Below are 17,198 nucleotides of genomic sequence, written 5' to 3' on the forward strand. Positions count from 1 at the left end.
ATTTCTACATCGGAAATAAGTACCTTATGGAAGTGTTGCTGTTTTTGTTGTAGTGCTTAATAGTCTGAATTGTTTTGGAATAATATGGGATTTTCGATCTTCGAGGAACTCTTCTATTGCATTCTTTTCTGTTGCCATAGTCACTTTCAGAAGTTATATCCATGTCTCTTTTCAGTATCAGGTCTTTCTCGGGAACATTATCTATTAAAGAGCTAGAAGTCTAGAATAAAAAACCAACAAAGTTTGATTTGGTATAAAAGACTAAAATTTGAAATCTCCTACACTATGATGGGCTCTTACAAGGTCAAGGTCTGTAAAGTCAGAAAGCTTGGAATTAAACATGGGGAATCAGCTTCTGGTGTGGACAAGTAAGCTCCTATGGGTGGACTCTCACAGGTAACAATTATAAACTTTGGGAAAAATAAAAATAAAACAACAAACAAAAACTACTTGTAGGCCCTGAGAAATGAACAAATACAAGCTTATTCTAGAGTAACTGACATGTGGGAAAAAAACTAGACGGGGTGCTTCCGTCTCTGTGGTTTTAGCCTGAGGATATGGCCAGCGAGCGCTGTGCAGGGGTGAGGATGTATCCCAGCGAGCGCTGTGCAGGGGTGAGCATGTATCCCAGCGAGCGCTGTGCAGGGGTGAGGATGTATCCCAGCGAGCGCTGTGCAGGGGTGAGGATGTATCCCAGCGAGTGCTGTGCAGGGGTGAGGATGTATCCCAGCGAGCGCTGTGCAGGGGTGAGGATATAGCCCAGCGAGCGCTGTGCAGGGGTGAGGATGTATCCCAGCGAGCGCTGTGCAGGGGTGAGGATGTATCCCAGCGAGCGCTGTGCAGGGGTGAGGATGTAGCCCAGCGAGCGCTGTGCAGGGGTGAGGATGTAGCCCAGCGAGCGCTGTGCAGGGGTGAGGATGTATCCCAGCGAGCGCTGTGCAGGGGTGAGGATGTAGCCCAGCGAGCGCTGTGCAGGGGTGAGGATGTAGCCCAGCGAGCGCTGTGCAGGGGTGAGGATGTATCCCAGTGAGCGCTGTGCAGGGGTGAGGATGTATCCCAGTGAGCGCTGTGCAGGGGTGAGGATGTAGCCCAGCGAGCGCTGTGCAGGGGTGAGGATGTATCCCAGCGAGTGCTGTGCAGGGGTGAGGATGTAGCCCAGCAAGTGCTGTGTGGAAGTCCAAAACTCAGGTAAAACGTCAGGCTTTGGGGTCTATACAATCAGGGGACAGCGCAGAGATGGCAAGTGAAGGACAACAGTAAGCAGCCCAAGAGACAAAGTGGTACAGTTCAAGTCAAAAACAGGGATCCTGGAGGCTGCTAGGGACATCGACTCTCCACAGCGTAACATCACAATATCCAGAATGACCCAGCAGCACCCACCCCAGGAGCAGCCAGCCTCACTACTCCCAGGAGAACAGACAGGCAGTGGAGGGAGACCCGATTGTGCTTAGTGGCCTAAAAAGTATCCTTGTCATGAATAGAGAGAAAAAAGCTCAGCAGAGAAACAGAAATTATTTTTAAAAAGAGGAAATTTCACATAGGAAAAGTACAACGTCTGAAGTGAAAGCTCCCTGGCTGAGCTCCACAGAAGAATGAGGTGACAAAAGAAAGAATCGGTGACCCTGAAGATGGCACAGTGGATATTACTCAGTGTGAAGAATACCGAGGACAAAGTTAGTAAGATGTCCAGTCTCAGAAAACTGTGGGACAATGGCAAAGAGCATGTAGACTCTGAATAGAGAGGAGAGAGAATGGGACAGAAAAAGAGTTGAAGAAATAATGCCCGCAAGTTCCCATACACTGGGTTTAAAATGCTCAGAGAAACAAACCGTCAGCAGGACAGACAGGAAGAAACCCATCCTTAAGCACAATGCAGCCAAAGTGCTGAAAACCAAGAGTAAATATTAAGAAAGTTGAAGGGAAACTGGCAAATCCAAGTCAGAGTTGGACGTTTAACATCTTGCATGCAACTGACAGAACTGCAAACCTGAGGAAGCCAGGAATCCCCTGAGGTGCCGTGCAGCTCCTAGCCCGAGGCCACAGCTGCAGACACACACCCTGCACGAGGCCCAGATGACAGCCACTGAGACAGGCGTGCTGGGCCAGGGAACCCTCGTGGAAATGGCCCGGAATGGGCTCTCTGAAAAAACAGAAGTAAATGAGACACTTGTCGAATGTGGCTAACGCAGTCTTTAAAGGAATATTTACTGGTTTGAATGATTAGGTTAGAACATGTCCAAAATCAATAACCTAATAAGCATTTACATTAAGAAGCTAGAAAAAGAAGAGTAAATTAAAAGTAAGTAAAAGAAAAAATAAAATGTAGAAGTTGATATTGTGGGAAAAAGTAGATAAAATGAACAAAGTTGATTTCTGTAGAAATCAACAAAAAGCCAAGCTAAACTGAACAAGACAAAACAAAGAGTGGCCTTTGAATTATGTAAACATTGAATTCATCATTAAGAACCTCCCAGGCCCAGGTGATTTCACTGGTGAACCCTATTGAACATTTAGGGGAGAAATAATTCCAGTCTTACAAACACTTAGAACACAGAGCAGGAGGAACAGTTCTCACCTCATTTACTAGGCAGCCTGCCCCAAACATGAAAACCAAAGACCCTACCATGCAAGTATAAACCAATATCCCTCATGAGCAAAGACATCAAAACCCTTATAAAGTACCAGCAAACTGAATCCAGGAATATATACAAGAGATAATATATCGTGATTAAATGAGGCATACTAGCATATCAAGAATGCAATGTTTATCATCTGAAAAGTAATCAATGTAGTTCATCCTATTATATTAACCCTTTGAGTGACAACCAATATCCTAGGAACTATGCTAAAATTGCCAAGGCATTTTTGCTGATTTTACAGCAGTTTAGGAAAAAGCCTTCATAAAATCGTAGTACCTGTAAAAAATTAGGCAGATAAATGCCAGTGGTCAATTTTAGAACTACAAACATTCGGCATCATAAGTAATCTGCACTTAGGTGCCATCTGTCAATAAAGAGTGAACTACTAGCATCTAATAGTGACACTGCGGGAGGAGCGCGATAGCGCTCCCGGCACGCTTAATAAAGAGTAAAAAAATCAAGATTATTTCAATAGATGCAAAAACATTTGATGAAAAAAAATTTAACACCATCAGAAAATGCAGAACATAAGTAAAGGATTTGATACAGGACATTTATGAACAACGTACCACTAGCATCACACTTCAGGGTCACATAGAGAGCACTCTGGGCCAGGAGGCGCCCACCTCACCATTTCGGTCAGCACTGCACTGGAGACCTCAGCCGTTGCAATAAAGCAAAAGGAGCAGCACAGAGACCAGGGAAGAAGGAAGAAGTCTGTGGATGATTGTTTATGTAGAAAATCATCAGCAAGACAGAACAAGGACTAGACTAATACATTCAGCAAGGTGACAGGACACAAGTCATGTACACAAAAATCAACCACACTTTTACGTACAAGCAGCAATCAAGTGGGACACAAAACTACAAAAGTTGTTCAGTTTACAAACAATTATAAAACAAAATTTAATACAAAATTTTATACAGATGTGTAAAACTTGTATGTTGAAAACTACTGCTGAGAACAATGAAACAGACCTAAATAACAGAGATAAGTTCACAAATTTACAACTCAATATTAACATATAAATTTTTCAGAAACAGACAAGCTGATTTTGAAGCCTAAAGAAATGCAAGGAACGTAGAATACCCAACATAATTTGGGGAATAAAAAGAAAGAATTGTAAGACTTACATTACCACACTTATAAAATTACTACGAAACAAAAATCAAGACGATGTGGTTTTGGCATAAGATAAAAAACAATAGAACAAAGAAACAGAAAAAAGGGACCAGAAATAGATTCTATAATTTATAAGGTCATATAATTTTTTATTTTATGTATTTATTTTTGCTTGGTTAATCCTCACCGAAGATATTTTTTTCACTGATTTTTAGAGAGAGTGGAAGGGAGGGGGGAGAGGGAGAGAGAGAAACATGATGTGAGAGAGACACATCAATTGGTTGCCTCCTGTATGTGCCCCGACCAGGGTAGTATGGAATCTTCGACCCAGGTACATGCTCTTGCCTAGAAATTGAACCTGTGACCCTTCGGTGCATCAAAACCACCCAGGGGAGGAAAGAACAGCCTTTCCCACAAGTGGTGCTGGGAAAACTGCCCACCCACAGAGAGGCATGGACTCCGATTGCTTCCCATATGCACAGACCTCAGCTTTTTGGAGAGTAACACAGGACAATGTCATCATGACTTGGGTGACTTGGGGATACCCAAGAATTTGAAAATGCACCGAATGCAATAACCATCAAAGAAAAAATGATACAATTTGTGAGAAAATACCCACAAACATTTGACAAATACATGACCAATATCTGACATCAGAATTCAGGATATAGAATGAATTCTTGTGTGTGTGTGTGACTGGCCACATGGAGCCCTTCCCGCCTCTCCAGCACGCTCACCTGGAGAGGCTGCGGGGATGCCAGCTACTGCTTTCTCTCCCTTCCCAAACAGAGACAGCGTGGGCTGGAGCTGCACTGCCCCATCACAGGGAGACTCGAAGGAATTCTTATAACCCAGTAATAAACTAGCAACTCAATAAAATATGGGCAAAAAGTTTGAACAGACACTTCACAAAAGATTTATCTACTCAGTAAGCCCATGGAAAGTGCTCAGCTCTGCCGACCATTAGTGACATGCAAATTCAAGCACAGTGCACACCAGAACACAGCCAGCAGAGTGGCTGCAATGAGGTTAGTGCTAACAGCACAGTGCGGGGGGGGGGGGGGGGGGGGGGGGTCAAGGGGAACTGAGGGGGGCGGTCAGGACTGGGCAGAGACAGTGACACAGCCCCTTGGGCACTGCTGGCGGGACAGCGTGCACTGGCACCCAGAGGCTCTGGCAGTGTCCCGTGTAACTGAGCACACACCCAGCCCCACTCCAGACATTCCGCTTCCAGCTGTTCACGGAAGGGAAGGGAAGACCTAAGTTCACACACAGACTTATCAGCAACGGCCACAGACGTGGAGCTAATCTGGCGGAACCTCAGGAGGACAATGACAAATAAACGCTGGTATGTCGTACAGTGGACCACGACATAGCAGTGAAAACAAAGTAGGGACAGTCATGCCCACACTGATTTCCAGGTCATCAAGCACGAGGCTCAATGGCTCCCCTACAGAGGACACTCAGGTCTCCCGGTTTCCACTCTAGGGAACAGGACAGCGAGTGTGACCCCATCTACTGGACCGAGCCATCGTGAGAAAGATGTGCGAGTGCAAGAGAAGCTGCCAGGTGCGCTTCATATTTAAGTTCAGCTGAAATCTAAGTTCTGAAGCTGGTCGAAGAGTCGGCCATGAGAAAAGATAGGCAGGAAACCTGAGGAGATGGAGGCCCAGAAGTATGTCAACAACGGCAAAGCACGCCAGGCCAGCGCTGCAGCCTAGCCCTATCACCACCTCCTCTGCGGCCCCAAAGGAACCCAATCTGCGCTCCGGCACGAGGAACCCTGGCAGCCTCACTCTCTCTCTCCCCCACTCACCAACGGGGGCCTTGTTTATCGGGCACTGCTGGTACCACAGCTACGACAACAGTTCAGGATTATTAAAAACCCACCGACCAGAAACATCCCATAAGGGTTGTCTGCTTCCCACCCCCACTACAGCTTCAGAAAATAATTAAGTATTAAAATTACAAATTTTGAGGTCAAACTGACATTTGACTAACAGCCTCGCCTTTCAGGGGAGGCCGGGACCCCGACAGCAGCGAGTCCAGGACTGTAGCTCACCCTGAACAGCAGTGTAAGGGGCAAAGTCGAATGAGTAACTCAGGGAAATAGAGATTCATTTGGGGAAGATCTACTGTAAAGAGTCGAAGGAGGAAATCTATGAATTAATTTGGATTCAGCTGTGGGTTCCAGAAGTGGTTTTGACCATCAAACAACTGAAGAGATGACAGAAGAGGTCAAAAGTGACTCCCAATCCCCCCCCGTTCACAGGCAGGTGCAGAGAGAGTTTGAAGTAATAGGGGAGCAGGTGGAAATAGGGGAAGCACAACAGAAATCACAGTAGAAGGTCTAGAGGAGGACGAGGAAATGAGGGGAAAGTACATCACTGTTCCCGCCCCAGGGACTGTAACAATCCCACTTCTGGAAAAGACAAGAACTGACAGACATACACACAGAACGTGCACAAATGCAGTACAGTGTTTCTGATGTCCGCTTGAACCAATTTTCACTTTACATTTTTTGAACTATTTCTTCAACAAACACAGGACTTAGTAAAATAGGAAAAATAGTTACTTCATTGAGAAGCTGTAAAAACTGATCATCTAATTTCTGAAGTTTCATCTCATTCTGGAAATCGCTATCATGATTATCCTTCTCTGGCTCAGAAGGCGGGCACACGGACATGAAAGACGGCAGCCCCGTGTCAGTCGGAGGACTTGCAAAGGGGTCCAGGGGGGCCATGTCATCACCCGTGGGGGCCGTCACCACCGGCAGGCCGTCAGCGATCTAGGACAGACACCACCAGACCCTCAACATGTGCGCTGATGAAGGACAAGCTGAAGGCATCTTTGTATTAGGGAAAACCCAATACCATACCTCATCTTCACTGATATTTAGGGGAGAATCAGATGAAACCAAATTATCCAAAAGACCTTCGAAGCACTGCAGACTTGAGGAGTTTATCTGTGACAGGTCTACCGGCTCACCAAATATGTTCTTGCAGTCCAGGATTCGAAGCTGTGGCAGGGTCTGCAGCATAATTGCTTGGTACCCTGGAGACATATTCAAAATGAAAACTCATGCATTAAAGAAGTTAATTACTTGGCGAATCAACTGAATTGGTCAGCTACCAGAGGTACCTACAACTGCCTAGAGTTACACTCTAAGAATATCTCACAATGATAATTTAATTCTGAGGCACTCACTTATCTATAATAATAAAAGCGGGAGGAATCGAAGATGGCGGCATAGGTAAACACCGGAGACTGCCGCCGTAAACAACCACTTCAAAAATACAACTAAAAGTCGGAACGGACATCAACCAGAACCACAGGAAGGCTGGCTGAGGAGAGACTCTTCAACTAGAAGCAAAAACAACAGCATTCCGATGCTCAGAGGAGGCGTAGTGTGGAAAATTTAAAGGTACGGTGGTGCGGTGGTGAGGTGGTGCGCGCGCAAAGCGAGCTGGCGGCTGAGGGCGCGGTTGTCGTTTTCAATCAGGAGTGAGTCTCAGACTCTGGGCTACAGATCCGGGCGAGTCTCTAGGGACCCAGACTCAAACGGGAGAAGCGGGACTGTCTGGCTACGGCCCCTCCGAGGTTTGCAGCGGTTACTGGGACAGAGAGGCAGAGCCCCTGGGGACGGACTGAGAGCGGCCATAGCGGCTCCCTCCCCCCGCCCTGTTGATCCCGCCCGCCCAAGCCCTGCGCACAGCCATTTGCCGATCGCCTCAGGCAAGGGCTGGACTAGCGCCTCCCCAGAAGACAGACGTTTTCCGCACAGCTGATTCCTACAGCCAGTCGGCCTGGTGGTCAAATCCCTCTAGTGTTAACTACAACAATTAAGGCTTGGCTAGAACAAGACTGCGCACAGAGACCACAAGGGGGTGCACCAAGAAAGCATAAAAGATGCGGAGACAAAAAAACATGACAGAAATGGAGGATATGGAGCTAAGAATCGCAATTTTGAGGGCTTGCCATAAATTTGTGCAGAGCCTCACGAAAACTAATGAGACCCTCGATGCTACGATAAAGAAATTAGAAAGTAAGCATACACGGACTGAAATAAAGAATATTATACCCAATAGCAGACCAGAGGAGCTCAAGAATCAAACCAAAGATTCGACAAAAAACACCCAATTGGAAAAGCAAAATGAAAAAAGAATCCGAAAGTGTGAAGATAGTGTAAGGAGCCTCTGGGACAGCTTTAAGCGGACTAATATCAGAATTATTGGAGTGCCAGAAGATGAGAGACAGCAAGATATTGAAAACCTATTTCAAGAAATAATGGCAGAAAACTTCCCCCACCTGGAGAAAGAAATGGACTTACAGGTTCAAGAAGCGCAGAGAACCCCAAACAAAAGGAATCCAAAGAGGACCACACCAAGACACATCATCATTAAAATGCCAAGAGCAAAAGACAAAGAGAGAATCTTAAAAGCAGCAAGAGAAAGAGGCTCAATTACCTACAAGGGAATACCCATACGACTGTCAGCTGATTTCTCAACAGAAACTTTGCAGGCCAGAAGGGAATGGCAAGAAATATTCAAAGTGCTGAATACCAAGAACCTACAACCAAGATTACTTTATCCAGCAAAGCTATCATTCAGAATTGAAGGTCAGATAAAGAGCTTCACAGATAAGGAAAAGCTAAAGGAGTTCACCACCGCCAAACCAGTATTATATGAAATGCTGAAAGGTATCCTTTAGGAAGAGGAAGAAGAAGAAAAAGGTAAAGATACAAATTATGAACAACAAATATGCATCTATCAACAAATGAATCTAAGAATCAAGTGAAAAATAACCTGATGTACAGAATGAACTGGTGATTATAATAGAATCAGGGACATAGAAAGGGAATGGACTGACTATTCTTGGCGGGGGGAAAGGGGTGTGGGAGATGCGGGAAGTGACTGGACAAAAATCATGCACCTATGGATGAACACAGTGGGTGGGGAGTGAGGGTGGAGGGTGGGGTGGGAGCTGGGAGGAGGGGAGTTATGGGGGGAAAAAAGAGGAACAAATGTAATAATCTGAACAATAAAGATTTAAAAAAAAATAATAATAATAAAAGCGTAATATGCTAATTAGACAGGAGAGTTTAATGACCTTCCGATGTCCTTCCAGACAAAGCCGAGGTGGCAGGGGCTGAGGCAAAGGTGGTTAGGGGCGATCAGGCAGGCAGGCGAGTGGTTAGGGGTGATCAGCCAGGCAGGCAGAATGGTTAGGGGCAATCAGGCAGACAGGCAGGTGGTTAGGGGCGATCAGGCAGGCAAGTAGAGTGGTTGGGGCAATCAGGCAGGCAGGCGAGTGGTTAGGGGTGATCAGGCAGGCCGGCCAGCAGTCAGGAACCAGCGGTCCCAGATTGCAAGAGGGTGCAGGCCGGGCTAAGGGACCACCCTCCACCCCCCGCACGAATTTCGTGCACCAGGCCTCTAGAAAAATTTAAAACTGTTTAACAGAGTCACTAATTTATTCGCTGTGTTATTCTTTTAATAGCAACTTAGTTTGTCTAAAAAAATATTTTATGTTGCAATTATGTTTTTCCAAATACATAATAAAATGCTGAAAAGCTTAAGACAAATAAAAGCAAGTTCTAAGCACCAGCTGCTGTGAACACTGTTACAAAGCGCAGTGAATTGGAGGGTCCTACCCGGCACCCGACAGACAGGGTTATCCTCGCCATTCTTCTCCAAAACCAGGTTCGTCAGGAAGTGCAAGCCCACCACGCACTGGAGCAGGTGGTGGATGCTGTCTATGCAGTTGCTGTGCAGGTCGATGTATCTAAGCTTATGTTTGATTCCATGAAGGGGCATCAAACCTGCAAGATGAAAAAACCCTGCTGATGCCACAGCAGCCATTTCCCCAACAGCTCACAGAACACTTGATGTGGGTTCTACTTTGAGGCGAAGGCACAGGGCGAGCGAGGCCTCGCTGTGAAGCTGCACCTCGTGGAGAGGGTCAGTCAAGTCCGCTTGTTTTGAGAACAGAGGCCCCTGGTATGAGTTCCATTCAAACAAAACTCTCAGGCCTCCTAGGCCATGCAGGAACTTACAGAACAAACAAGGCTCCAGGCTCCTTCCTGATAAGCAAACACTGAATAAGCTTCCATTGTTGGTTTGAGCATAAAATACAAATAGCATTTGATTTAGTCCCTGGTAATACCTATAGCCCCAGCTTATCTGGGGTGTGGTAAGCCAGGAACCCCACCTTGACAGCCTCATGTGCCCTACTCAGGTACCCCTAGAGCACAGGCTGTTTTACTATTTTGCTCATTTGTTCATTAGATTCCACATATGGTATTTGTCTTTCTCTGAGTGGCTTATTTCACTTAGCATAATGCTCTCCAGGTCCATTCATACTGTCCCAAAAGGTAAGAGATCCTTTTTTATTGCCGCATAGTATTCCATGGTGTAAATGTACCACAGCCTTTTTATCCACTCATCTGATGGAAACCTGGGCTGCTTCCAGATCTTGGCTACTGTAAATTATGGTGCTATGACACAGGGGTGCAACTGGCCATTTCTCTTTCCTGCCTCAGAACCTGCTTCCAAGTAGAGCTTGCTGAGCAAAGGTGCAGCCCGAAAGTGTGCCTGCAGGGCTCCCTCAGCCCTGGAGAAGGGAGCTTGTCAGTGGACCATGCCCCAGCCTCCCTTCTCTTGGAAGGGCCATTCTGAGATGCAGCTGCACTGTAAGGTCCTGCTCCACATTCCTGGCTGTCCCCTAGTGTCCCTCCTCCATCCACAGGCTCTCCAGGACCTCCCGCACTTCCGCAGTGTCATGGCTGCAACACCATCAACGTGTCACATCTCAACTCCAACCCGATTACACAAACACACACATACATTCGTCACTGGTTGTCCCCTAGTGTCCCTCCTCCATCCACAGGTTCTCCAGGACCTCCTGCAGTGTCATGGCTGCAACACCATCGATGTGTCACATCTCAGCTCCAACTGATTACACTAACACACACACACTCGTCACTGGCTGTCCCCTAGTGTCCCTCCTCCATCCACAGGCTCTCCAGGACCTTCCGCAGTGTCATGATTACAAACACCACGAATGTGCCAGATCTCAGCTCTAACCCGATTACTCACATATGTGCACGTGCGTGCGCGCGCGCACACACACACGTCTCACCCCATCTCAAACCTGCTCCTCCCCAATCATCACACATAAGGAAGCAATACCATCATCTGCCTGTTACTTCAGTGAAAACTCGTGTTCATCATCTGGGATTTCTTTCTCCTCCATGCCCTCATCACACACATCAGCAAGGCCTATGACCTCCACGTGTAAAACGCATTTAGCCATCTCCCGTCTCCACCCAGTCCAGGTCTCACCCTCTTCTCTGGACACCTGGAGCAGTTTCCCACTGACTCCCACTCCTGTCCTAACACCCACCCTCCTCATTCAGCCCAAGTGATCCTTAACACATGTGCGACGTCACTTGTTTAAAGCCCTCCCATGGCCCCTGTTGTACCTACGACAACATGCAAACGTCACCCTTTGCCTGCTTGCTCATCTCTCTTCTGCACACGAACCCCATTTGCTGTGCTCCAGCCACACTTCCTTCCTCTGCTCCGAGGTCCAACTCGCTCGCTTGAGCCCTAGCGTGCCACACGCTCTAGCACACACACTGCCGTGCTCTGCTCTCTAGCGAGGTGTTTCTGAATAAAATACATCATTCTAAGAATTAGCTATTAGAACTTCCAGGGTTGCCTATGACATTTTCTTCATATTCCTTCTCTCAGACAGTCATTAAAATTCACATTTCTTAGGTGTGGAGTTCCATGTGCTTTGACCAACATATAGTTTTTTTTTAACCATGACTAAGATATAGAACATTTATTTCCACCACCCCAATCAGTGTGTCCCTATGTAGGCAATTTTCTCTCCCCGTGTTCAAGCCCTGGCGACTGATGATCTGTTTTCTGCCCCTATAACTTTGCCTTTGTTAGAATGGTGCATATTGGATTCATACAGGGTAGCCTTTTGTGAATGCTTTCACTTAGCACAATTCTTTTTTAGATTCATCCATGCTGCAGCATGTATCAATAGCTCATTCCTTCTTATGGCCTTAGTATTCCATCTTGTGGCTGCATCACAATTTCTGTTTACCAGGTGACAGGTAAGTGACTGGTTTTCAGTTTTTAGAGATTACAGATAATCACAGAAACCTGATTATATGAAAAGGTATATAAACATACAAACACTCATGTACAGGTCTCTGATTAGACATATTTTCATTTCTCTTTGGTAAACGCCTAGAGTGGGATTGCATATAAATGTACATGTAACCTTATAAGAAACCTTCAAACTGTTTTCCAAAATCCTTATACTACTTTGAATTCTACCAGTAATGGATGTAAATTCTAGATGCTCCATAATCATTCCCTACAAGAACTTTATCTGTCCAGCCTGGCTGGTATGGCTCTGTGGTTGAGGGTCGACCCATGAACCAGGTGGTCATGGTTCAATTCCTCCTGGTCAGGGCATATGCCCTGACTATGGGCTTGATCAAGGCAGCTGATGGACGTCTCTCTCTCATTGATGTTTCCATTTCTCTAGCCTTCTCCCTTCCTCTCTCTCTAAAAATCAATAAAAATCATAAAAAAAGAACTCTATTTGTCCACAGGTGCTCTTTAATAAATATTTGTTGGTAAGTAAATTACTCTCTTATCTAAGATTCATATTTTTCAGATAAGGAAACTGCATCCAAAAAGTGACAGACTTTGCTCAACAGCGCACAACAGTGACAGACCTACAGCCCATACTCAAACCTAATACTTTCACATCTTTGGGGGGAAAATTTAAAATACTGCTGCTACTTCAGCTTAAGGGTAGAGACTAGATCATTTCTTTTTTTTTTATACTAAACACCTGGCGTAGGGTAGTATTTTTCTAGTAGGGGAGAAAACCAATGAATGAATAAGGCTGTTTCAAATATCGATTGAGTTTATGAAGATAGAGAATCCAATAATTTGATGAATAATTATGAAACTTTTTTTTGCTTTATCAGTGTATCACTTTAATCAGTTAAAAAGTAGGTAATTTTTTACCTTTTTAGACATACTGAAGTAAAAAAGAAAAAACATGTATTTGACCTTCATTTTGTAATGGCCTTTGGGATGCTTTACACTCATACTGTCCAATCTGGTAGGACGGCCTCAGGTGGCTTTGTAATTTAAACTTAAGTTTGATTGAAAGTAAATAAAATGACAAATCCAGTTCCTCGGTGCACTAGGCACATTTCAAATGCTCGCATGGCACACTGGGTGCTATGACAGGCAGCGCAAACGTGGAATGTTTTTATCACTGTAAGAAGTTCTATTGGAATTCTTCCTCTCTAGAACAGTATATTCATTAATTATCTAAGATTAAAATACCATTTCCCCCAAAAGAGGTCCTTCTATCCAAGTTTGTCCTGTTACAGACCACCCTAGTTTTAATCCCAATTCTTCATTCAGTGGTAGCTTTGGTACCAACACATTCTCTAGATGAGATTTTTGGTCAAAAATTGTATTATTCAGCTTTCTGACATGCTGAGCTCATTCTAACTCACCACACATGGCAAATATTCAGCATTATAGAAAAACTAGAGGCCCAGTGCATGAATTTGTGCACGGGTGGGGTTCCTTGCCTGGCCGGCAATCGGGGCCATCTTGCCCATCACCCAGTCCTGATTGGGCCTATCGGGGCCGGCTGGCAGAGGGTAGGGACCGCAGGATGTTACCAGCTGGCCCTGATGGGGGCCGATCAGGGCCATCCAGCTGGGGGAGGGACTGCGTGAGGTTGGCCGGCCATGGGAGGTTGGCTGTGGGAGTGCACTGACCACCAGGGGGAAGCTCTAGCATTGAGTGTCAGGCCCCTGGTGGTCAATGCACGTCATAGCAACCTGTCAACCAGTTCTAACAGTCGCTTAGGCTTCTATATATATAAAGCACATCTACTTACCACTTAAATCATTTATGTGGTTATAGGATAAATTCAGTCTAGTCAGATTAATTAGTGCTTCAAGTCCTAAAATAAAATAAAATAAAGCTTTTACAGGATTCAATAATCAATTTATTAAAGCTATATAGTACTGCAATACCATTTCAGACTTTTTGAAGCAAATCTACAGTCGAATTAAATAACAGTAAAATCAATTTTGTTGGTATTTTATAAAATACTTGAAAAAGGCTAAATACTTTTTTAGGAGAAAAATTTTTATATAATAAATTTTAGGGTCAGTTTTCAAAAGTTTACTATTTATCCCATTCTTCTGTGAAGGAAAAAAATGGACTTAAGTCATCTTCCTTACTCAAAGTATTACATGAAAATCACTTACACACCTTCTATTTTTGTGATCAAATTGCTGGACAAATTTAAAGTGCGTAGTTTTGTCAGTGTGCTTAGCCCTTCGATTTGACTGATTTGATTAGATGACAAATCTAAATGTTGTAAATTCCAGACATGGTCAATGGCTTCGATCTTCGAGATGTTGTTACAATGCAGATTGATGGCATGGAGGGTTGAATCTAAGGATAACTCTGATATGCTATAAAAGAAAATATGTACCATCAAACACCAAAAAATGGATTTTGAAATCATAACCAAATAATTAAAATTAACCCAACAGAGTATATATAACTGTGAGCTCTACTCATCTAAAACAATAAAAGTATAATATGCTAATTAGACTGGACAGCTGGACTACCTTCCGGGCAAAGCCAGGGCTGCGAGAGCTGAGCCCCTTGCATGAATTTTGTGCATCGGGCTTCTAGTTCTATAATGAAATTCTTCCTACTTGTAGTAGCTTTGAAATGTCTCACAAGGTATAGCGATTCCTACCACAAAACAGCATTTTGGGCCATTTATATAATCAAGAAACCCACTCAGGAGATGCAGGTGACCCTGGGCATGTCTAGCTTCTCAACATGCAGTGATGAGCACATAGGGAGGGCACCAGTGCAAAGGCCGTGGGTCCCTACACCCCAGCTCAAAACTGCACTCTACTTTTTCTGCTGTTCCATGAGTTAACAGCCTGTTTCCTCATCTCATTCAACTCTCACAATACTAAACAGTAGGGATCTAAGGAAACTGACATTTACAGAAATTCAATAACTTGTCCCAGTTCTTGTAGTTGTTACCTAACTGAGTCGGTATAAATCCAGACCTGGCCCTGCAGTTCACTACTTCCCTCACCGTCCATAACGGCTGCTTAACCCAGGATGCAGCCCATTTCAAAAGACACCACGGGCACTGCTGTTTCTATTGAAAAAGTGCCCGTCCTCCCTGCTGACTTTGGAATGCACCTCCACTGAATGGAACTCATCTCCTCATTCTCTCAAGCTGTGCCCTTTACACCAGGGCCCCTCTGGAACAGCCCTCCCAGGAATACAAACGCGCACACGGTGCAGAGGGGTGGAGGCACGGTCATGGCACTGGCTCCATGTTCTGTACACCCCCCTCCTTCCCCCCCACCCCGAAAAGGAGGCAGCACTTCTAAATGTCAAACTGGCAGCCTCTACAGGTCCCCATGACCTCGCCTCCGTCACTTACTGAGCTATTACTTAGTCCAGACCTTATGCTATTAACATGTGTTCTTAATGTCAACCATTTATTTTCCAAAACATCTCGCTTCTGGAAGTTAATACTGTGCAGGTTACGTGGCACAGTAGAAAAAGCAGAGTGACCTTAGACGGAGATGGGCTTGAATTTGAACTTAGTTGCTCACCAGCTTCGAGGCTGGGAAAGTTTGTCACATGCAAAACTACCACCTTGCAGAACTGCGGTGAGGGCCAGTGGCAACATATGTAACGTGCACACAGATGGCACTCAGCAAGTGACAGTTACTATCAAACAGAAATACTCCTCTGAAAACATCGGGCAAATTTCAGACCAGGGTCCAGGCACGACGCTTTAGCAGGAGCGGCCGGGCTCACAGGAAGGGCCGCCGAGGCACCAGGAGCGGAGGGGCCTGCGGTGGCTCCTCCCGCCCGGTGAGCCCGTGTCGGCGGGAAACGGGGAGCGAGAGGGAGGGCTGCGAGGTGCGCGGCGGGCAGGCAGGCACCGGACAGGGGCAGGGGCTCCACGCACGAGTCTGGGCTGCATGACAGCGGGCATCGGGCCTCCAAAGGGTGAGCTCGGTCCTCGCAAGAAGCACGTGAACGGCGGCGTCGCGGGTCCGCAAAGGTCGGACTGGGACCAGGGGGCCCGCGGCAGAGCCCGTGCAGGGCGGAGACCGCGGGGTCAGGGTCAGAGAAGGGGCAGCGCAGGGACGGGCAGAACCCGAGGGACAGGGACCCCTCGGCGGGGCGGGGCGGGGCGGGCGGCCCGGAGCTAACAGGGTGTCGGGGAGGGAGGGAGGCGGGCCGCCGGCCCCGCCGCCGGGCGGAGCGCCCTCACCTCCGCAGGCCTTGGTCCATGCAGCACAGGTCCCCACAGCTGCTGTCGCCGTCCTCATGCTCGACCTCCGCCTGCCCCGGCGCCTCCATGGATGCGGAGGGTGTCTCAACCGGCGCCGGCGCTGGGTCCGCCCGCCCGGAACACGCCCCCCGGAAGTGCGGCCCGCGGGGCGGGGCCCGGCCGCTCCAACCGACCGCGCACTTCCCGCCCGGCGGGTGGCGAAGCCGGAAGTCGGCGCCTCCGCGGCCGGGGCTTCGCCTCCTTTTACGGCAGCCTTGGCGCTCGCCTGGCACCTGCCGTAAAGCGAGCAGCTTCCGGTGCGAGGTGCAGGGGAAGAAAGGGTCCTGCTGATGGCGCCGAGGTGTCAGGCGTTCGCGTGGCCGGCGCGGAGGCCGGGCCGCGTCCCCAGCCGCCTGTCTCCGCAGGACTACGGCCTTATCCCCCAGGGTGTCCCCAGCCTGGCCGGTCAGCGCCCGCCTGCCCTCCCAGGGGGTCGGGAGCCCGTGCTCGCCCGGGAGCTTGCACTGTGCAGTGTGGGGAACCCGTGCGAGGTGAACGCGAGCGGGGGTAGCGCTTCACTCCCTGGAGACCAGAGCTTTCATCCTGGTGACTCCCTGCTTTCGGTAAAATACCGTTGTTGAAGTTAACCGAACCGCATCCTTAGAGGAACAATGTACAAATGACATCCTTTCTCAACATCATGTTCTGAAAAATAGATTTTTTTGTCCATTAGATGGTAACTAGAATGTGCAAGCATTATTATTTTTAAAAATTATTTTTATTGATTTCAGAGGAAGAGATAGAAACATCGATGATGAGAGAGAATCATTGATCGGCTACGTCCTGCAGGCCCCTGCCAGGGATTGAGCCTGCCACCTGGGCATGCACCCGACCAGGAATGGAACCCTGACCTCCTGGCTTATAGGTGGACGCTCAGCCACTGAGCACACTGGTAGGGCGGTGCAGGCATTATTTTACAGGCCCTTTGGTGGTCCACAGACCGGACCGTGGAAAACACCTTGTGATGACTCTGGGATCAACTA

General features: G+C 47.0%; 1 protein-coding gene across 7 annotated transcripts in view; it reads right to left on the bottom strand.

Annotated features, from left to right (window-relative positions):
• LRRCC1 (leucine rich repeat and coiled-coil centrosomal protein 1) overlaps positions 1–16,290 on the bottom strand; it is a 33,402-nt gene extending 17,112 nt beyond the window's left edge. For 5 of the 7 annotated variants that reach the window (XR_011468281.1, XR_011468282.1, XR_011468280.1 and 2 more), the window contains exons 1-7: positions 16,156–16,290; positions 14,100–14,305; positions 13,720–13,785; positions 9,416–9,583; positions 6,641–6,816; positions 6,338–6,550; positions 24–220 (exon numbers count right to left, since the gene is read on the bottom strand). Coding sequence is in view for 4 of the 7 variants with exons in the window: in XM_070392834.1 (XP_070248935.1) it covers positions 24–220; positions 6,338–6,550; positions 6,641–6,816; positions 9,416–9,583; positions 13,720–13,785; positions 14,100–14,305; positions 16,156–16,244 (1,115 nt within the window). In the remaining 3 variants the exon portion in view is untranslated. Of the gene's footprint in view, positions 1–23; positions 221–6,337; positions 6,551–6,640; positions 6,817–9,415; positions 9,584–13,719; positions 13,786–14,099; positions 14,306–16,155 lie in introns of those variants that run through there. The other 2 variants (XM_070392837.1, XM_070392838.1) reach the window with 2 other exon arrangements.
• Positions 16,291–17,198: the final 908 nt, after the last annotated feature.

The sequence above is a fragment of the Myotis yumanensis genome, unplaced genomic scaffold, assembly GCF_028538775.1.
Source record: "Myotis yumanensis isolate MYYU_CA2020_CCGP unplaced genomic scaffold, mMyoYum1.0.hap1 SCAF_15, whole genome shotgun sequence".
Lineage (NCBI taxonomy): Eukaryota > Metazoa > Chordata > Mammalia > Chiroptera > Vespertilionidae > Myotis > Myotis yumanensis.